This window comes from Cannabis sativa, chromosome X (genome assembly GCF_029168945.1).
Source record: "Cannabis sativa cultivar Pink pepper isolate KNU-18-1 chromosome X, ASM2916894v1, whole genome shotgun sequence".
NCBI lineage: Eukaryota > Viridiplantae > Streptophyta > Magnoliopsida > Rosales > Cannabaceae > Cannabis > Cannabis sativa.
In genome coordinates, this window is record NC_083610.1 from 85,161,888 (window position 1) to 85,183,222 (window position 21,335).

At 34.3% G+C, this 21,335-nt stretch overlaps 4 protein-coding genes across 4 annotated transcripts; 3 read left to right on the forward strand and 1 right to left on the reverse strand.

The window, feature by feature from the left end:
• Window positions 1-811: 811 nt before the first annotated feature.
• LOC115702243 (enhancer of rudimentary homolog) lies at window positions 812-2,401 on the forward strand. The gene is made up of 4 exons (XM_030629697.2): window positions 812-1,025; window positions 1,297-1,390; window positions 1,688-1,808; window positions 1,971-2,401. The coding sequence occupies exons 1-4, from the start codon at window positions 1,023-1,025 to the stop codon at window positions 2,059-2,061; spliced, it is 309 nt and encodes a 102-aa protein (XP_030485557.1). The 5' UTR covers window positions 812-1,022; the 3' UTR covers window positions 2,062-2,401.
• A 1,663-nt stretch (window positions 2,402-4,064) lies between these two features.
• LOC115702261 (probable histone H2A variant 3) lies at window positions 4,065-5,781 on the forward strand. The gene is made up of 2 exons (XM_030629710.2): window positions 4,065-4,277; window positions 5,215-5,781. Exons 1-2 carry the CDS (start codon window positions 4,167-4,169, stop codon window positions 5,509-5,511), a joined length of 408 nt encoding a protein of 135 aa, XP_030485570.1. The 5' UTR covers window positions 4,065-4,166; the 3' UTR covers window positions 5,512-5,781.
• Window positions 5,782-6,000: 219 nt separating this feature from the next.
• LOC115702253 (3-ketoacyl-CoA synthase 11) lies at window positions 6,001-8,254 on the reverse strand. Its single transcript, XM_030629706.2, has 2 exons — window positions 7,927-8,254; window positions 6,001-7,790 (listed from the first exon to the last, which is right to left on the reverse strand). The coding sequence occupies exon 2, from the start codon at window positions 7,671-7,673 to the stop codon at window positions 6,165-6,167; it is 1,509 nt and encodes a 502-aa protein (XP_030485566.1). The 5' UTR covers window positions 7,674-7,790; window positions 7,927-8,254; the 3' UTR covers window positions 6,001-6,164.
• Window positions 8,255-17,418: 9,164 nt separating this feature from the next.
• On the forward strand, window positions 17,419-19,694 carry LOC115702268 (probable indole-3-pyruvate monooxygenase YUCCA4). Its single transcript, XM_030629717.2, has 4 exons — window positions 17,419-18,352; window positions 18,599-18,847; window positions 18,943-19,065; window positions 19,215-19,694. The coding sequence occupies exons 1-4, from the start codon at window positions 17,717-17,719 to the stop codon at window positions 19,458-19,460; spliced, it is 1,254 nt and encodes a 417-aa protein (XP_030485577.2). The 5' UTR covers window positions 17,419-17,716; the 3' UTR covers window positions 19,461-19,694.
• The last annotated feature ends 1,641 nt before the right edge of the window (window positions 19,695-21,335 follow it).

A 21,335-nucleotide genomic window follows, 5' to 3' on the forward strand; every position in this document is an offset into this window, starting at 1 on the left:
TATCTTAATGACCACATAATCTAAATTCAATAACGGTAGAAAAGTTATACTAAGTCCTAGTATAGTTTTACTCTTAAAATGTTATATGTGAGATTATAATAGATAATAATTTAGAGTTGTTTATCATTAGAGTACTATTTTAAAAAGAGTAATTTGCGGCAAAACCCCCTTAACTATCAATTTACTTGCAAAAAACCATCCAACCTCATATTTTGGTGGGAAAACCCTCCAAAGTACTATTCTGTTTACATTTTAAGATGTCGTCTGTCCAGCTCATAATTTTGCCCACGTGGCAATGACAAGTCACTAAAAAATTATCCTATGTGGCCATATTTTACAAAATAAAAATAAAACTTTAAGAGTAATTTGCGGCAAAACTCCCCCAACTATCAATTTACTTACAAAAAACCATCTAAGAAACTTTAAGGTTGGATGGTTTTTTGCAAGTAAATTGATAGTTGAGGGAGTTTTGCCGCAAATTACTCTTAAATTTTTTGTTTTTATTTTAATTTTTATTTTGTAAAATATGGCCACGTAGGATAATTTTTTATTGACCTGTCATTGCCACGTGGGTAAAATTAAGACTTAACGAGGCTGAATAGACGACACCTTAAAAATGTAAACGAAACAGTACTTTGGAGGGTTTTCCCACCAAAATATGAGGTTGGATGGTTTTTTGCAAGTAAATTGATAGTTGAGGGGGTTTTGCCGCAAATTACTCTTTTAAAAATATCACGACAAATCTTACGTGGACGAGATAAAAAATTAAAAATTAATATTTTAAAATGATGTGTACATTTTAACAAGTACTGTATAATTTATTGAATATGTTTTCAAAAGGTTGGCCCCAGTAAGAAGTGGCTTCATGTAATTGGCCTTGGAAGCTAAGCCCTATTCTAAGTCTTGGTCTTTCTCTTCTATTCTCTTTTCTTTTCTTTTCTTTTCTTCGCATCATCGGCCTCGCGTACCTGAAACGCACCACCACCAGCCATTTTTGCTTTCTCTTCTCTAAACCCTTTCTCATGGTAATCTATTTTTTGGGTCATTTTTAGGATATGGTATTAATTAACTAAGATATCTTTTTATCGCTCCCAATTTAATTTTGATCCCCTTTGCTCACTTTCTCTGACTCCTTTTCTTTTTAGAAATTAGGGTTTTATTTTTTCTTTGAATTATTATAAAATGAATGAACATTAGTACAGTTACAGTGTTTTCCATAGATTTTTTTTGTTATGTAGTCATCCACTTATATATATATTTACATGTTTCACTAAAGTTATCAATTTTATTATGTAGGCTAACAGGCATACTATCATTTTGATGCAAACTTCTCAGAACAGAGCAACAAGGACTTTTATGGATTATGATTCGATCAGTCAAGCAATAGATGGTATGTTTTTAGTCAAAGTAGTCTTTGTTTTGGAAAATTGTTACAAGATTTTCAAGGGTAAACACTCCTTTGTTTTGTCTTGAAAATCTTGAAAATCTTGAAAACACTTGTAAGGGGATCAAATCTTGAAAACAGTTGTATTGTATCAGCTTTTTTTTTTTATTGATTCCTTTGTCATCACTGTCCTCTTATTGGATCACAACAAAATGAATCTCATCATCAATATCTGAATTTATGGTACTGTACTGTGTTTAAACTACCAAGTAAAAGTGGTTTTTGCTGTTGGATTTTGTATAGGTGTATGTGGACTATATGAAAGGAAGCTTAAGGAATTAAATCCAGCAATTAGGAACATATCTTATGACATTGCAGATCTATACAATTTCATTGATGGGCTTGCAGATATGAGCGCTCTAGTGTATCTTTCTATCCCTCTCTTTGCATCACAGCATTCAAAACCTCAATTCTATTCACTATGCAATGAATTTTGAGAAACGTTTTCATCCTATTGATTACCTATCAGCAAGCTTATTCGTAATCGTTCCTTAGATATGTGTATTTTTCATATTTTTTTTTGCAGTTATGATCACTCAGTTCAAGCATACTTGCCATATGATAGACAGTGGATAAAACAGCGAACATTTCAACATCTAAAAAAGTTGGCCCACTAAATGACAAGGTTTCATTGAGCTGGAGCTCTGAATTGATGCTATCATCTGCTGATGATTTGAATAGCAGATAAACAAAAAGGATTGTATAATGTATGATTTGTGTGAGATTTGCTTCTGATAGTTGTGCGTTAATAATGAAACTTGCATATTATCTTTCTCTGTGCAGCGCACATGTAAAAATAGTATAAGGATTTCTGGTTTAGTTTCTGTTGTGCTATTTAGATTTTAGAGTCGAATATGCACTTCTTTGACTCGTGTAAGCCTTCATTGTTGATGATGGTCGTTTGGTTACATGACTGAAAATCAACAGCTTATATAAAAAAAACATTTCACCCTGTTAGATTATTATAGCTTCAAGTAATAATTTAGGAATAATATTACTGATTTTGTTGTACATTGTAACATTACTCTATAACAGAATGGTATTGTGTTGGAGTGGAACTACATTCCTGTTTACAACCTGATCCCACGTCTATACGTTGTAGCCAGAGTGTTTGCTTGGGGAGGAGATTTTATCAAAGGGCAATTTTCTGTTATAGCCCAAGGGCAATTTTGATGAGGAGTGATGTTGGGGTTGCTTGTCAGATGTGGGGTTTAGGAGTGATGTTGATCGCGCTTTAGCAACGGTGAAACAATTCTGGCGACCCAAATTCATCATTAATTCTAGCAAATTGACCTGAGAAAGATGATATCTCAAAGCAGTCGATTTGAAACGTGAAATCCAAATGTGAAAATTAATTCAAAATTTGAAAAACTAATTATTGTAAACTAAATTTACAAATTATTAAGATGTAGACTTGTAAGAAGTGATCTCGAGTTTTTTGATCAATCTAAATCAGGTATCATCTAAAATACTTATAAAAACAATCTCTCAATTATGATTGTTGCATTAATGTTGATTTTTTTGAAAAAACAACGTTAGAATTATTCAATTTAAATTTTTAATATTGCGACAAAAAATAAATATAAAATAACATATAACAAACAAAAGCGTATGTGAGAGAATGCTACTTTTGGGAGTCACGTCCAACATTACGAGAACTCTTCCATCCTAAAATTCTTGGGGACAGTTGTTAACCCAAAAATTTCAACCAAATGGAGTAATCTCAAATTTGGGAGACATTACTCTAGGGTTTTAAAAGGCCCATCATGTGTTTGTAATCATTCGAGGTATTTTAAATGGAGGTCGATGGGCACGAGTAAATTTAGTAAGGCCAACTTACCAAGTAAAAATTGTTGGTGAATTTAGATAATGATACGTTTAGAATTAAATTTGGTCATAAATGTGAAAGTTGTAGATCTCTTTCTTATCTTTGTAAAGCATCTTGAATCGTATGATTCCGAGTCATACTGAAAAAGTTATAGCCAAAACACTAAGTCCACTGAGGGCGCATCAACCCCCTACGAGATGACCTGCAAGTTGTAGATCTCTTTCTTATCTTTCCAAAAAATTTTGAATCATTCGATTCCAAGCCTTAGTAAGAGAGTTATGGTCAAAATACAAAATCCACCGAGGGTGCGTCAACCCAGTGCGAAGACCCCCTATTGGGAGGTGACCTGTGAAGACTCCTTGTTAGGGAGGTGACTTGCATAGACCCCTACGAGGACCTCTTTGGTAGCAACTCGTTGTTGGCTCTTCGAGGGTTTGGCCACCTGAAGACTTCTCAGTGTCTCATTTACCTCGACAATGCTCAAACAATTCAACTATTAGAGATATAGTTAGCTTTGGATCTGAACACTTAGTCTATGACAATTAAATACTGCGACAATGTATTAAATTTAAATAAGAATGGAGGTATAAGGATCACTATAATCATTAATCATAAAAGTTCATCTACAAAACAGCATTAATACAATCAAGGTGACTAGATGTAATCATTCAAATTACTCTTACTTAAAATATCTTATTTGGGTGTAATTTCTTCAATTTTGATTAGTAATAGTTAATTATCAAAAAAAAAAATATTAATAGTTATCGGAGGGCTTTTTTTTTTCAATGTAGAAGGGTATTTTTGTCAGAGATTTTGAAATAAATCTTGTAGGCTAACTCTCAGCCCGATGATTCTCGAGTCTCGATCTCTGAAAACTGAAATCGCGAAGCAACCATGTCAGGGAAAGGTGCCAAAGGTTTGATAACGGGTAAAACCCCAGCCAACAAGGACAAGGACAAGGACAAGAAGAAGCCCGTTTCTCGTTCCTCTCGTGCTGGTCTTCAGGTTTTTTATTCTCTTTAATTATCTACATTTTAAGCTTCAACTTGTGGATTCTTTTTCAGTTTTGGTTCTGGGCAGGGTTCATGTGTTTGTTTTTCTTTCATAGCTTCATTCTTTCAACTGTGTCTGAATTTGAGCCATGTTATTTGATAAAAAACCACTTCTGATCTGTGTTTGAGTATGGGTTTTTTTTATTTATGAATATCTTTCCTTAATTTTTATAAATATATAAATCTAGGAGATTTAGATTTCGGAAGGATAGTTTAGGGTGAGTTAATACAATAAAAGAGAAGAGAGAGAGAGAGTATGGTAGTGATCAATAGTGAAGAGTGTGAGTTTCAACGTTGAATGGGTAAGCGTTGTTAGATCTAATTGTTTTTCCTGTTTTATCTTCTTAAACATTTCTGACCCAAACTTTGTTATCTTTGTTTCAAAGTCTTATCTTAAGTTGGAAATTGTTGAACACTACAACTGTTGATTAGATTTCTGATCATTGTTTGTGTCTTTTGCATATTGCTTGATGTACCATGCCAAAATGTAGTTGCTTTAATTTTCTCATTGTTTTTAGGAACTTAATCTTGGTTGTCTACTAATGCTAAGAAATCTTGTAGACACAAACACTAGTTACTTGAAATTTGGAGCACGGGAGAATTACAGTCTTCACAAGTGGTTTAGTTTTACTACCCTAGTAAAGATACAAGTTGGTTTGATTTAACATTTAGATTGATCGGAAGAAAGAAATCTTGGGTAGCTCTCTTTGTTTGATTGTGCAGTAGATATTTCATTTCTTTCTTCTATAATTCAGTTCCTGCCTGCCACACACACATATTATGAGTAATGCTTTTGTTGTTGAACTGTTTTCCAGATCGTTTCATTCCTTTATGTTAATTTCATTGTCACTCAGTTTGTATCTCATCATCCTTAAACACATATACTGCAGTTTCCTGTCGGTAGAATCCACCGTCTTCTGAAGACAAGGGTTTCAGCAAATGGGAGAGTTGGGGCAACGGCCGCTGTATACTCTGCTGCTATCTTGGAGTATCTGACTGCAGAAGTTCTGGAGCTGGCTGGCAATGCAAGCAAGGATTTGAAAGTAAAGCGTATCACACCCAGGCATCTGCAACTCGCTATTCGTGGTGACGAAGAACTTGACACCCTGATCAAAGGAACAATAGCTGGTGGTGGTGTGATTCCGCACATCCACAAGTCTCTCATCAACAAGTCCTCCAAGGAGTGATATTGTTATCTGTTTTATGGATTGTTAACCTTGGGAGTGGATTTATGTGTACATTTTGCTGATATCTTATTGATTGTTTATGGTCCTTTTTTGGGCTTGCAATAAGTAACTGCCCATTTCCTGCGATGAAGTTTCTTTTCCTAGTTGAAAAAAAAAAGATGGTAGAGACATTGGGGTCGGATATGGTTGTGCTACATTATTAAAACAAATTGATGTTATGTCTGGAAGATTGGTTTTTTGCATTGCCTTATTAATGTTTAAGTTTTCCAATTCAAGTGTTGAACCATGGTATCGGTAATTAGTACCCTTTATCATTCCTATATCATTTATCATTTTTGTGAATTGCCTTATTGACGTCTTATTTAGTCATTGAGTTGGCCGATGAATTAAATTCATTGTCTAATTGTTTTAGTTTGTCAATAGTCACATAATTATTATTTAGTCATATCCTATACCAAAAGAAATATAAATGAAAAATTAACCAGAGAATAAGGTCAATTGAATCTTCATCTACTGTTGACTCGACTACTCCACAAAAGATTAACACCTTGATTGAATCCCATACAAACTAGTGTGAGTGTGTGTACTACAACAACACTTACTAACTTGACTACACAAGTCCTAAGTTTCTTCAAACAGAGCAGAGCATCAAATTAAGATTGGAGGGCAGAGACCTTCGGAACATCCACTGGGAAGTGGTGGATCTCATCCATCCACGGGTTCTTATCTTTTGCCGGATTCATGGTCCTTAAAGCCTTCCACACTGCACTGTTACACTTGAAACCAGAACCAAATGCTATCTGCCATGTTCTGTCTCCTTTCCTTATCCTTCCCTTAGCTTCTGTATAAGCTAGTTCATACCAAAGTGAGCTGCTTGAAGTGTTTCCAAACCTGTGAAGTGTCATCCTTGAAGGTTCCATATGCCAATCCGAAAGGTGCAGATTCTTCTCTAGTTCATCCAGCACAGCTCTTCCTCCAGCATGAATGCAGAAATGGTCGAAAGCCAATTTGAAGTCTGGGATGTAAGGCTTGAGCTTCATCTTGAAGAATTTTTTCCCGACTAATGTTGCGAAAAAGAGCAATTGTTCGGACATGGGCAACACAAGCGGGCCTAAAGTCGTGATGTTAGTCTTGAGGGCATCCCCAGCAACCGCCATGAGATCCTTTGACAATGAAACTCCAATCTTCCCCATGTCATCCTCTTTTTGAGTAACACAAGAGAAGCACTTGTCATCAGCCCCTTTGTTGGTTCGCACCGTATGCACCAATCGATACTTGGATCGCCTTTTATCAGAGGTGTTGTTGGAGAGCAGGATTGCAGCTCCTCCCATTCTAAACAAACAATTAGAAACTAGCATGGATCTATCATTTCCAAAATACCAATTCAAAGTAATGTTCTCCATGCTAACAACCAAGGCATAAGAATTGGGATGCACTTGAAGAAGATCTTTAGCAAGATCAATAGAGATCAACCCAGCACTGCACCCCATCCCGCCTAGATTATAACTAATGACATTCCCCCTAAGCTTGTAGTGATTGATAATCATGGAAGACAAGGATGGTGTGGGATTAAACAAACTGCAGTTGACAATCAAAATCCCAATATCTTTGGGTTTCAAACATGTTTTCTCAAAGAGATGATCAAGTGCCCCAAACATAACCATCTCAGCTTCTTTCCTAGCCTCTGCCATACATGGATTTGGTGGGACTCTCAAAACGGCTTCGGGGAGATATGTTGATTCCCCAAGTCCCGATCTCTCAAGAATTTTCCTTTGAAACTCGAGGTTTTGTTCAGTGAATGTCCCAATCAAACGAGACCTGTCCATGAATATCTGCCTGCTGCATTTCCGGGCATCATGGGGTTTATAACACGAGAAATCAACAAGGTAAACAGGGTTGGGACGAGTAAGAAAATAAAGGGTCAACAGGAAAACTAAAAGCGTGGAGCAAAGGATTACAGAGATGAGATTGAATCTAAGGTGGTCCCAAAGGTCATGGAGGTCTTGGAGGGAGAATGTTGAGATTTGAGCAGCGATAACAACGAGGAGTGGCGATACAAATAGGTACATAGCATGAGTTATGAGGTAATGATACCCAAGTTTCACGTATTTGAGCTTAACAGATTGCTTAAAATCTGGAAGCTTTCGATTAGAGTCTGACATTCTATATTTTCTTTTAGGAGATAAATGAAGAGACTTTGGAGGAGGATGTGAATGGAAGGAATTATTATGATGATTATCAAAAGAAAGTGAAAATAAATAATCAAGAAATTTACAGACCTGCAAAATGAATGACCCATATCATCAGTAACACAAACTTTATGTGCACTTTGATGGTGAGATCTAATATAAACAAAAAGAAAAAACCAATGAACATAAGAAAATCTAAATTCATATATAGAAGAAGCAAACAGACCTGTATTGTTATTTTGTTAAATTAAATCTGAGAAAAACTGGCCTTGAAGTTTTCACAATGCATCGACTATCGACTCGAAACAGAGAGCCTGAAATGAAATAAGTTGAGAGTTGATTAAAATAGAGACAAACCAAACCACTACCAATTGAGATTGAGAGTCAACAGAGCAATGATTCTGAGTTATGCAGCTCAGCTCAGCTGCAATTAAAGGGGTTCTCCAACATTGACAAGTCACCGGGGAATAGAGCACAAAAACAACCAAACAATCTTCACATGGTGGGCACCACCAAATTCATCAAAAATATATAGATTTTAGTAGACTCATTATAATCTAGTGTAATTTATTCAAACTGTGGCTCTACCTCATAAAATACCAAGATTCACAGTTATGGGTTACTCAATTAGTTTTGAGTTGAACCTCTTATTCTATGCAATTGATTCTGACTTTCTAAACGATATTGTTAACCCTGAAAATTAGCGCTGCTAATTTTTTAGGTTAGTTAACTAATCTCGGAGCAATTAATAAAGGCGCATTCAAAGAGTTTACCTACTCAGTATGTGTTTCGCAACGCCACCATCGATACTCGCAATTCCCGAGATGCACCCGTGCAATTCAATGATTGACCCTGTGGTGATCCAACGCCAAGAGTACGGGCGTAGGAAGAAGAAGTCATGCATGCATGCAGGGCCGGCCCTGAAACAAAGTGGGCCATAGGGGAAAAAAAAATTTTGGGCCCTTATGTTAGAAAAGATGTGGTATTTTTCAAAATTAGTAAAAAAAATGTATAATTTTAAAAGAGGAAAAAAAAAATTTGGGCCCCTGGGCTGGGTGGGCCCTAGGCACAGGCCTAGCCCGCCTATTCCCAGGGCCGGGCCTGCATGCATGTATGTGTACATGCAAGTATGTGCACTCGAGTGTATGCATGCGAGTGAGTACATGCATGGGGGCGCGTGGTTGTAGGGGTGCGAGATGGGGGCTCGCATGCGAGCCGTGGTGGTGCAAGGCGTGTGAAGTGTGTGCAAGTGTGACTGTTGTGGGAGTTGCGAGCCGTGATGGTGCAAGGCGTGTGAAGTGTGTGAAGTGTGAGTGGGTGCAAGACATGCGAGTCGTGGTGTTTTGAGGAGTGGATGTGTGTGCGAGTGGGGGGGCTCGCATGCGAAGCCGTGGGTGTGTATGTGTGTTGTGTTGCGTGTGTTAGGTGTGGGGGGCACGCATGTGGGCCCATTTGGTGGGGGGGGGGGGGCTCACACACGAGTCGCTGTGTGTGTTGTGTAAGCGTGTTTCGAGGGTTGTAAGTGTAAGGTGAGAGGTGAATGCATATCAACAAGAAAGATATTAGAGGAGGAATCAAAGGACGAGGTGTGCAAGGGAAGAGCGTACAACCACAACTTCTGAAGACTCTAAAAGTAAGGACGTACGAGTAGAGGTGGCAACGAACCTGCGAGGCTTGAAGATCCGACTAAGGATACGCTGCAACGACTCTCCTACAACCTGTACTCAGGGACCACCCCACATGCAACCGGGGACCACGTGCATGTACCTCAGGACCATTCACATGCAACCAGGGACCACACACATGTAATCGGGGACCACATGCCTGCAACTAGGAATCAACCTCCTGCAATTGGGAATCAACCTTCTGCAATTAGGGACCACCTGACACCAGACAAGGGTACGACGTGTAAAGCCACCTCCAGCACCTGTAGCATGCAACGTGAAAATGACGCTTTGTCCCCTTGGGACCACTTTGTACTCCAGGCCATTAAAGCCTATAAATACCTCCTTCTCATATATGAGAAGGGGTTGGAAAATCATGCTTGTAACACCATATTGAGAGCAATAGTAATTTTTCTATCATTCTCTCCATTTTAAGTAGCAATTTGAGTTTACATTTCATCTTTTTCTTCATCTCATTTCGATCTTGAAGCATAAATTGATTTTCTGGCCACAAGTTGGTCGACGAGTTCTCACCAACATTGCAATCTTAAATTCTAATATGGTATCAGATCTAAATTAAACTCTAACGAGTATCCTACTAAATTTAAAATTTGCCCAAAAAGACGAGCCTAAAAGAGTCACTTGTGATTGAGCCGTGCAATATTAGTGAGTAAAAAATAACCACCATCTTGAGAGAATGTTAGAGGGTCTCACATTGGCTACTCCTCTTATTGTCAATTGGTTTTGAAACAAAATAACATGCACCTTACCACTCACCTATTCCTACTTCCTCAACCATATACTTCCACATTCTAATAAGAAATATTTCTTATTTCGATTGAACGATAAGAGCTTGTTAATGATGAGAGTCATTATTAAATGATCTTATAACTCTATTTAGTTATTGATATTTTTGAGTCTCACTTACCGGAACAAAAATATTATAGATTGGTTAAAAATCTTTGAAATATAAATATATACAGTATATATATATTTATATATATATATATGTTAGTTCCTACCTATACTATACCAATTGCTGCAGAAAAACATGAAGTTATCATAACTTTATCCTCTAAGACCAACTTCAAGAAGAAGTTTAAATCAGCAACGAAAAGAACGAATCATGTTTTAGCTAAAAAGAAGAAAGATAAGAAAGTTAAAAGTACATTTGTTTTTTGCAAAGAGAAAGAACATTGAAAACAAGAATGTCCTAAGTTTCTTACTACAAAGAATCAAGGTAAATAGTGTTTAGTATTCATCGCATCATAATTGGGCTTTTCTTTTTTGATATCATACTATCTTGAATCACTTCAAATAGTGTTTCATGGGTCAAATATGTCCACCATCTTCAATGAGCCTATGAGCCCATTAATAAGTTGGGCCTCCAATGGATTATGGACCCACGAGCCTTTAGTTACGTTGGGACCATTAGTATATAACAAATTCATTGTATCCCATCCAAGACCTTCACAATGTTCTTCATGCCCTCCCTACATACATTTCATTTTCAATTGTAGATTTTAGCATCTACAAAGATCACCAACTGCAACAATGTAATTTCAACTCTTTTACCTAAGATTTCCCAGGACATAATCTTCATTTGGTTAACAATGTAATGTTCTGTATTTTGTCGTGTCTTTAGTATTTTCCCTATCTCATGTTAACCTTTTGTTTACAAAAAAAAAAAAGCATTAATTTTAATCAATGCATCAAAATTTCTATAAGAATACAAGAAAATCTAACAACAAAAATCAGTTCATATAACATGACTTGGATTCCTTTTTCAAAATCCAAGTGTGAAAAGTAACTTATCACTATCAAAAAAATGAAATGAAATTTAATTAAATAAATATAATCGTTTTAGGATCACTGCAACCTGTTTGCTAAAATTTTGTTGAAGGATGGCACTAGAAACGTCTTCACAGGATCTCAGTAGTTACCTAGGCACCCACTAATGTCAATTAGGGCACTGACACAATTTCCAATGCGTAAATTAATCACTTTAGTCCTGATGGTTGGGCCCCAAGATTATTTCTTTCTTGCCACAAGTTAAAAGTCCATGTCATCAAATCAAATTTTTGCGTAAATATTTGCCCTCAAAATTAGTATGACACAAGTGTCATGCTAACTTTTCCATATGAACTAAGCCCGTTTCATACAAAACACTAGTTTGGCATCACTTTTTGGTATGTGACCTTCATTTTTAGCCTTCTGCTAAGATTCTCTATGATTTGGGAGTTTTTAATTTTTTTTTTAAAAAAAAGATAATTTTTCAATAATTTCCTAATTGCATTAGGAATATACCTATTCTCTTTTCAGCTCCACATGCCTATAGCAGTTAGAGTGCTTTGTTAGGGCTTGCTTCAACTTGCTTCAAGATTTTCATTTTCACAGGTAATTTCATTTTTTTTTGTTTCTCGAAGAACACGACTAAACGATAATTTCAACAAAATCAACGAAATTCCAAAAGTATTTCTTTCTCAAATTCGAAACTTAAGAAAATTTTGCTTGTCTGTCGAAGTTTCATTTCTATTTTCAACTTTGGAAATATCTTTGCTTAAGTTAAACTGAAACAAAGCTCTCGAGGTGAGAAATGGGTCTTCAGAAACAAACTCGAAGACTACCAGCCCGTCTTAACCCTCATATTTTTTAGTACATTAGAGCACAACATATAGTGCATAAATCTGCGACCTTAAAAACTGCGTGAAGTGGAAATAAGGTGTCTTTAAAGATTCTTGTTGGAACTTGTTTTACCATGATTTTAATTTACTAACATGTATGTTCAATATCACATAAATAATCTAATATTCTAAAATATAAAATCATAAAAAAATAACAAATAACACATATCGAATTAGGAAACCTTACAATAGTAACAACAAAATATATGACTCATTCTGTTTAATTACTTTAACTCTTGATTTCTTGTTCAATATATATGTATATTCGCAACTATCATATATATAGTTTGAATTTAAATATAAAGTTTTCTGTTTTTAAAAGGAAAAATCTTTTAACTATTGCAATCTTTATCATTTTATTATTGTAATTTTGAGGCATTATGACTTTATACTAATATATAAATAATTTGTGTATTTTTTAACATTTTTTGTATATTAATATAATTTTTTAAAAAAATATGTTTATATGAATTATTCTCCAATAATAAACCAATAAAATAAAATATTTTAATTTAATTATAAAATAATAATAATTATGAGAATGTATTTACATGTGCTTTTAGAAAAGGCTCTAAAAGCATTGCTACTAGACACTAGTAGTGTTCAGGGTCGACTCTAAGTTGAAATGGGTCAAAGAAAAAATAATTTTTTAGACCCTTATTATAAGAATAAATAGTATTTTTATTTTATTTTTTAAAAAAATAAATATTTTTTAAAAGATGTGTTTTTTTATTTGAGCCTCTAAAATAGGTGGGCTCTAGGTACGGGCCTAGCCCGCCTTAACTTAGGGTCGATCCTGGTGGTGTCTAGCATCAGCTAAAAGATGATCTAATGTGAACATTATCTATAAAAGTGGGTATATTTTAAAGAATATAAAAATGGAGGTAAAATTTAAAACAAACAAAGTAAAGTGGATATACAATGTAATTTCTCATCTTGTAGTTGGTTAGGGATACTCCATCAAAATTATTGCAATAATAAATTATGTGAGACTCGATACATAATTGCACCCAGTTAGAACCCAGATTTTTTACTTTGTAAGGACTTATTTCTTGTAAAAAAAAAAATTATACCTACATTACAATCTCTCTTATAGATTATTTAATTTTGTGGGGACTTTTATGCTATTTTAGTCTATAATTATTAAATTAAAAAAATTTACATATAATTTTTATAAAGCATTAATATTAATGGGTAGGTCCTTGTACCAATAGTATTTACTTTTTTAACTATCGAGTCACTTATAATTTAATTTAATTATTTTTAGAGAATATTGTTAACCAATCACAAGACACTATTAACAGGTAGTGCTAGACACCAATATGCAGAATAGAGAAATACTAAAAAGTACCCGTATGTATTGTATGAGTAACCAGTTGCAAAGATAACACAACACGTCTAGAGTGTCCAAAATAAGAGTGCTTATTGAGAAATTATCCCTAAATGGGGTGGTCCTTCCATGCCCGTCTCCTGTCCCCGTCCCCTGCCAGTGACAATGCAAGTAATATTGTAATAAAGCTGAGAATCTCCTCCGCCAACAAATAAATTTTTATATAACAAAACTTTAAATATATAAAACGATAATAAATTACATTAAAAAATAAAAATTAACGTGGTACTAATGCTGATCGGACGGCTGTTGAGATGTTAGAAGTTTCTCTGTATACTTGGCATCATCCACGTGGCAAAAAGATATACAATCACACACGTCCCCTTCATCATTCATGTTTCAAAATCAAAATATAGCTAATAATAATGCTATCGGCTCGTCTGTAAATATCAACACAATTCGTTGTTCTTTTTGTCCCCCAACTTACTTTTTGTTTATTATTTATTTATTTATTTTTAAGGTACTTTTTGTCTTTTCTATTCTTTTTTCTTAAAATATTTTTATCTCAATTTCAATAATCTTATATGTAAATTAAATGTCCGATACTTATATAAGCTTCCCAAAATAATTTCCACTAATTCTCAACTTGACTTGTGGTTAATAAGGTTAAATCTCTTGATTATCTTTGTTCCCTAATCTAGCTCTTTGTTTTGTTATGGTCCTAGCTAGCTAGGAAAGCAAATCATTATAAGGTAGAAAAAAGAATAAATGAAGTAGCTTGAAATGGTAATATTGCACCCTTTCTAAAAGTCTTATGACTTTGTATTCTCAGGTATATTACCAAACAATGAAAATGTATTTTATAATTAAAAAGCAATCTTTGTTTTGTTCTTTTGTTATTTTTGATAGAAATCATGGCGCCCACTCATGCTTACAAATCAACTAATAGAATTTTGACAATTCATGGTTAAATATGTTGCATGATTTTATTATATACTACCTTATTAATTAAATATTAAACAAAATATGTTATCTTTTTTTTTAGTATTAAAATTATCCACCTAATAATAAAACTAAATCCTATTCTCTCTCTCTACAAAGTCACCACACATACACACCCTTGTTGGAGCACCCTTTGCCAAAGTCTTAGCTTGACAATCAAGTGTGTAGGAGCAACCCAAACTCCCTATCCAACATCATCCTTAAAAAAAATAATGGGTATGTAATTTATTTAATAATTATTGTTAGATTAAGTTGTATTTAGTATTTAGGTTGAAATGAATAAATCTACACATATCATTCTTTTATTTTAGTTGTCTTGTTCTTAAAACTCGAGCTGCCAGCATTCTGCGTTTTTTGGTTTTTTTTTTTTTGTGTTTTAGCGATATATAGCGACATTAGAGTATGATAAAGGTTAGGGATGATTTTTAACGATATTCTGCGACATGTGGCGACTAAGTTTACGACATGTGCCAATTTATGCTTACCATAGACGATTTTTGCAATTTTTGTTGACATTGTTTGCGACATGTATCGATAATTTAGAGTATTGTGTTGGTTTACTAGGGGGAGCGGGAATTTCGTCAACATGTAGCGATGTTATGCGACTTGCTTATCGACATGGTTTATGACATAACTTGCGATATTTATCGACATAGTTTTTATTAACTAATGTTTTTCCTTTTTTTTTTTTTTGCAGATTTAACTGTATTTGTGGTTGTACTATATGCTGGGGCTTGAGCAGTTGAAAGTTTCAGCTGGATATTCAATAACCCAAAGATGTTAATATTTGAGGTTGACACTATTTTACAAAAGATGCATGAAATTTTATATGAAGAGTTGGGTATAGACCCTATTGTGTATGAATTGAATAGAGGTGTGTTACATGTACATGAAATACAATATGACACCGTCGAAAGTTTTAGAGAAAGATAGTCAAGTAAGATTGTTCTTAAGAATGAAAGCAAAAATGAGTGTGGATGAGAACCTTTTGCCCCTGTTAATGACTAAGGTTAAGAGGCATGCGATTTTGCAGCCTACTCCACCAACTGTTCCCCCAAGAAGTATTGTTGGGAGTTTTATTCCAGAAACAGATCCAGTGGTAGGTTTGAATGAGCAACCCCCTACTAATATAAATGAGGATAGGATTGACAATGCATTTGACTAGATTAATGAGTTTGATGCTCCCTTTTACAACAATGATCTTGTGGTAGATTTGAACGAGGATGGTGATGTAGAGTTGCAAGTTGATGAAGCTGTAGAGGTACATAGTTTGAGGTTAGAACTACCTCCACTACCTCCAAGGAACTAGAGGACAGAGCAAGAAAGAAGAACCCCTTATAGTGAAAATCACCAAACACCAGACACTAGTAGCAACCGGTCAGGTCCTCCTCGTAGTATTGTACCATCTAATTTTGAAGTTCGTACAAAATTCAAACCTATTGTGTGGACAAGGGAAGACATAGAGAAAAATAGTGTTTATACAACTTCTCTTAGTGGTACACCTTCAGGAGAAATACACGTTGACAAGTTGTACACAAACAAGACTGAATTAAAAAAAATATAGTGGGAAGGTTTTCTTTGAAAATGAATTTTGAGTTCATGGTAAGGAAGTCTGGCACCAATGTATTTTACGCATCTTGCAATGATTAAAATTACAAATGGAGATTGAGGGTGAAGAAGAAGGCACGATGTGACATGTTTGAGGTCATTGTGTTCCACAATGAACACACATGTAACCTAGATTCTAGACATGCTGATAACTGTCAAGCAATACTGTGGGTTGTTGGCCACCTTATTAAGAACAAGTACACATCAGATGGAACTAAGTACAAGGCAATAGACATACAAAAGGATATGTTAGACGATTATGGAATCAAAATTTGTTATGAGAAGGCGCGGAGGTGCAGGGAGAAGGCACTTATGTATGTTAGGGGTACGCCAGCACAATCTTATACGAAGTTACCTGGTTACTTGTACATGCTGGAACAGAAGAATCCGAGTGCTCTTACAGATATTGTGATAGATGACAACAGGTTGAAGTACTATTTTTGGTCACTGAATGCTTGTAGAAGGGGATTTAAGTTTTGTCGTCCTGTAATTAGTATTGATGACACGTTCTTGAAGACAAGATATGGGGGCACAATGCTAGTTGTTGTAGCGTACGTCGTGGGTTGTGGGTCGCCATGGTACTTCTCACCCTGGGCGGCGGTCCAAGCTTGCGAGAAGAGAGAGGGTCAGGAATTTTGATGTTAGGTGGAGGATTTTTCAAGTGAGAATTTTGGGGGTAAGAGAGAGAGAGAGAGAGAGAGAGAGAGAGAGAGCGAGGGGGAAGCAGGCCCGGCCCTGGGCATAGGCGGGTTAGGCGTGTGCCTAGGGCCCACCCAGCCCAGAGGCCTAAATTTTTTTTTTCCTCTTTTAAAATTATATATTTTTTTTTACTGATTTTTGAAAAATACTACATTTTTTCTAACATAAGGGCCCAAAAAATATTTTTTTCCCTGTGGCCCACTTTGTTTCAGGGCCGGCTCTGGGGGAAGTTAGATAGATAGAGAGGGAGACGAGGGTGTTCTGAATTGTAAGGCTAATTTTAGGTTTAAGAGTTTTTGAAAAATATTTAGTGTATTTATTTAAATATAGTATATTAAGAGATTTTGTTAATTTTTTAAGGATGTTTTAGCAAATTTTCCACAACAGAATCAATAGTATACATACCATATATATATATATGTAAAATTATTTAAAATAAAATAAGAAAGATTAAATTTCGACGTCATATATATGTATGTTCCTCCAGTATTATGTAGGATATGTCATTGTTTTCATAGAAAGATTTCTCTGTTGCTCTTTGTAGTTATCTTACAAATTTATAAATTGCTCTGCAGCTAAGACAGAGAGCTGAATTGCATATATATATATATATATATATATAGCTGTATTATATGTAATTTAACGTATTTTAAAATTGGGTTTTGCATAGAGTTGAAGTTGGTGACACGTGACATATCAATATTTATTCCTCTAAAATAATGAAGAAATAATCTACCTACGCATTTATTTATTTATTTATTTATACTGAGCTTTGTATATACACTACTAAGTACTTCAACTTGAATCCCACAAATCCCTGAGCCTGAAGAGAAAAGGGCCTTGAGAAACAGAACCAAATCCTTTCCTTAACCTTTACGCCTTGCATTACTTCACTCTCTCACTCTCTCTCTCTTTCCATGCATTGAAAAAGCTCCACTCACACTCTCTCTTTAAAACCTCTTCGTCTCACTTTTTTCTTCTCATACAAAGAAACTGTTTTGTATTTTGGTTTCTTGGGATTTTGTAAACATGGGTTCATCATGTAAAGAACAAGAGTCGAAGAAATGTGTTTTTTGGGTTCAAGGACCGATTCTGGTTGGAGCTGGGCCATCTGGTCTAGCAGTTTCGGCATGTCTAGCTCGTCAAGGAGTACCCTGTTTGGTTCTCGAGAAAAGTGACTGTATAGCTTCACTTTGGCAACAAAGAACTTACGATCGTCTCAAACTTCATCTTCCAAAACAGTTTTGTCAGCTTCCTTTCATGGATTTCCCTGAAGATTTTCCAAAGTACCCAACTAAACACCAGTTCATCTCTTACATGGAGTCTTACGCTTCACACTTCTCAATCAAACCCCGCTTCAACCAAGCCGTTCAAAATGCCCAATTCGATTCGGGTTCGGGGCTTTGGCGGGTAAAGACCCAAGTAGCCGACTACATTTCTCGGTGGCTGATTGTAGCCACCGGCGAAAATGCGGAGCCAGCTATACCAGAAATTTTGGGGCTGGACAAATTTCAGGGGCCGGTTGTCCACACCAGTGGGTATAAGTCCGGTAGTGAGTTTAGAAACCAGAAGGTGTTGGTGATTGGTTGTGGTAATTCCGGTATGGAAGTTAGTTTGGACCTTTGTAGACACAATGCAGCTCCTCATATGGTCGTTAGAAACACCGTAACTCTCTCTCTCTCTCTCTCTCTCTCAACCAAACACACTGCCTTTTGTCTTATTTTTGTAGATTTTTAATATCTTCCAAGTTTGGTTATGCTAAAAAAATTCCTACTTTTGACTATTCTTCCTAGTTTTGAATTTTTTTTTCAGCCATTGTTGGCACTTTTTTCAATAGCATCGTTGTCGTTTTTGAATCATTATTACTTTTTTGTTAATAATATTTTATTAATATTATTATTATTATTACAGGTCCATGTTCTGCCTAGAGAAATACTTGGGTTCTCAACTTTCGGAATAGCAATGGCACTACTGAAATGGCTACCACTGAAGGTAGTTGACAAGATCCTTCTCTTGGCTTCCAGTTTGACCCTTGGTAACACTGAACAATTGGGTCTTCGAAGGCCTAAAACCGGCCCAATTGAACTCAAGAACGCTACTGGTAAAACTCCCGTTCTAGATGTCGGAGCCTTATCCCAAATTAGATCCGGAAAAATCAAGGTACAATTTTTAATATCAAAAAATATCAAACTAATGTATTGTAATGTGAGTCTTGATATGGGAAACCTTTTTTATGTTTTTTTATTTATTTTTAGATTACGGAAACTGTGAAGGAGATAACGAGAAATGGAGCTAAATTTATGGATGGACAAGAGAAAGAGTTTGATTCTATAATATTGGCAACTGGGTACAAAAGTAACGTTCCTACTTGGCTGAAGGTAATAACAATGTGAAAATATTATTTTTTAGATTTAGCTTTATCTTATTATGAATCACACATCGCTTTCTTTCACACAAAAACAAAAAGGGTTTTTGTTTTGCCTTTTTCTATGTTTTTAATTTTAATTAATTAATTAATGCCATGCAGAGTTGTGATTTTTTCACAAAAGATGGTATGCCGAGAAGGGAGTTTCCTGAGGGGTGGAAGGGAGAGAATGGGCTTTACACAGTTGGGTTCACAAGAAGAGGTCTTCTGGGAACAGCTTCTGATGCCCATAAAATAGCCAAACATATTTCTGACCAGTGGAGGATTATGAATAAAGAAACCAACACTTGTTCCTCTAATAATTCTTCACATATCATCCTACTTCAAAAATCATTACTCCATCCCTAAATTCAAATTGTAGAAACAAAAAAAGGAAAACTAATAATAAAAAAAAAAAAGACACTATGTTTAGCTAGAATTGTACTTCACATTTTTCTTCTTCTTTCTTTAGTGGAATTCATGTAAATATTCTATATATATATATAACAATTTTGGATGTTTGATTTTCTCTTGCTCCTTGTGCTCTTGTATTGTATGTTATTTCATCGCTTATTTTAAATGAAATTTCAGTAATTGACTTCATCTTGGCCTTTATTTATTTTTTTAAGAATACTCATTATATATTAGAGAAAAAAAAAAAGGTGGCTTTTGCTTGGAGGTAATAAAATAAAATGTAAATGAAATAATTTTTTTTTCCATTTTTTTATTTCGTTGCATTTTAAAGTATTAGAATGACATTTCAATAGAATGTTTTTTCCACAATTTTAGTGGAATGATTATTTTATTTTGAAAAGGAAGGAAACACTATTCCATTTTAACAAGAAAAAAAATTTATTGATTTTTTTATCAATTTTTTTTATAAGTTTTAAATTTTATTAAATTCTATTTTTATTTCTATTTTTATATTTTCATTTCTCCCGATTAATCGCTACCTAAGAGTGAAGAGATTATTTTTTCAAAAAAAAAAAAAAAGAAAGAAAAAACCTTTTAAAATTTTTACAGTGATTAATTTAATAAAGCAATTTTTTCACTTAAACATAAAAAAATAACAAATATACGATTGGATTGAAATTTTATAACAAATATATGAGGGATTCTTATTTTAATGACAATAAATACAATACTTGCTCAAAAACAAAAATTATAGTGATGACATTGTTGTTGAACCAAGCTCTTTCAAACTACAAATCAACAACACAATGCTTAATCCTAACCAAACTTCCAACGATTAGGCAGATTGAATAAAACAAAAGAATTAATTAAAAAATGTCAATGGATGAACAACAAAATCTCTTAAAAAAATCTGCATAAAAATAGGTATCAAACATTAGAAATACAAAAATTGAAATAATTAGAATAAGATCTATACTACATAAGGTGAAATTATTGTTTCAATGTTGTAGATCATTCAAGAATAGATTGAAAAATTGTTGGTCGAAACTCCTTATTAAATCTAAAATTAAATTCAAGGTATTGTATTTTTATATGATATATTAAAATTAATTTTGATGATGCAAATACTTAAGTTAAAGTTAAAGTTGATTTATTGTGAATTTTTAGCAAAATTGATTTCATTCATAGCCTACTATTGTGAATTATCTTTTGATGAATTGAATTGTCTACTGCTGATTGTTCATTTAATATGTGTAGTAATTTGTTTTGATGAAATAAACAATTTAACGTTGATTTATTGTTAATTTTACAAAATTGGTTTTTTTTATTGCCTACCATTGATTGGTAATTAAATTTTGATAATAATAATGTAAAAAAATAGATATGATTATTGTTGATTTGCTAGTTTAATTTATGTAATTAATTTATTTTATTCATCTATAATATAATTTAAATTGAGTTTCATATATTTTATGGTGTTGATTTGTAGAAAAATAGAATCATTACTAGTTCTAGTTCAAAGTAATGGACATTGGAGTGAGAACAATTAATACATAGGTTTCAAAGCTACTGGATTTGCATTACACAAAATTACAAATTTATAGAATTGGTGGACAAACTGTTGCGAAAATATAATTGCAACAGGAACACAACAAACCTACAAATATAGTTTCAGGTACAATCTGGATACCCAGTACTAAAGATCACGGATGATGAAAGCTTTGATTTTTACTTGCAGTTAAAATTAAGAGAAAAAGACATGATAAAGCATCCTTTGTGCATGAAAAATGGTCCCCAACACAAATCCAACAACATAAATATCCTTTTTTA

Excerpts from the sequence above, each read along its gene's own strand:
- LOC115702253 (XM_030629706.2), bottom strand. The coding sequence starts at position 7,673 with ATGTCAGACTCTAATCGAAAGCTTCCAGATTTTAAGCAATCTGTTAAG.
- LOC115702261 (XM_030629710.2), top strand. The coding sequence starts at position 4,167 with ATGTCAGGGAAAGGTGCCAAAGGTTTGATAACGGGTAAAACCCCAGCC. Across the intron at positions 4,278-5,214 it reads CCTCTCGTGCTGGTCTTCAG|TTTCCTGTCGGTAGAATCCA; the intron begins GTTTTTTATTCT and ends CATATACTGCAG.
- LOC115702268 (XM_030629717.2), top strand. The coding sequence starts at position 17,717 with ATGGGTTCATCATGTAAAGAACAAGAGTCGAAGAAATGTGTTTTTTGG. Across the intron at positions 18,848-18,942 it reads TTAGATCCGGAAAAATCAAG|ATTACGGAAACTGTGAAGGA; the intron begins GTACAATTTTTA and ends ATTTATTTTTAG. Across the intron at positions 19,066-19,214 it reads ACGTTCCTACTTGGCTGAAG|AGTTGTGATTTTTTCACAAA; the intron begins GTAATAACAATG and ends AATGCCATGCAG.
- LOC115702243 (XM_030629697.2), top strand. Across the intron at positions 1,391-1,687 it reads GATCAGTCAAGCAATAGATG|GTGTATGTGGACTATATGAA; the intron begins GTATGTTTTTAG and ends GATTTTGTATAG. Across the intron at positions 1,809-1,970 it reads GCAGATATGAGCGCTCTAGT|TTATGATCACTCAGTTCAAG; the intron begins GTATCTTTCTAT and ends TTTTTTTTGCAG.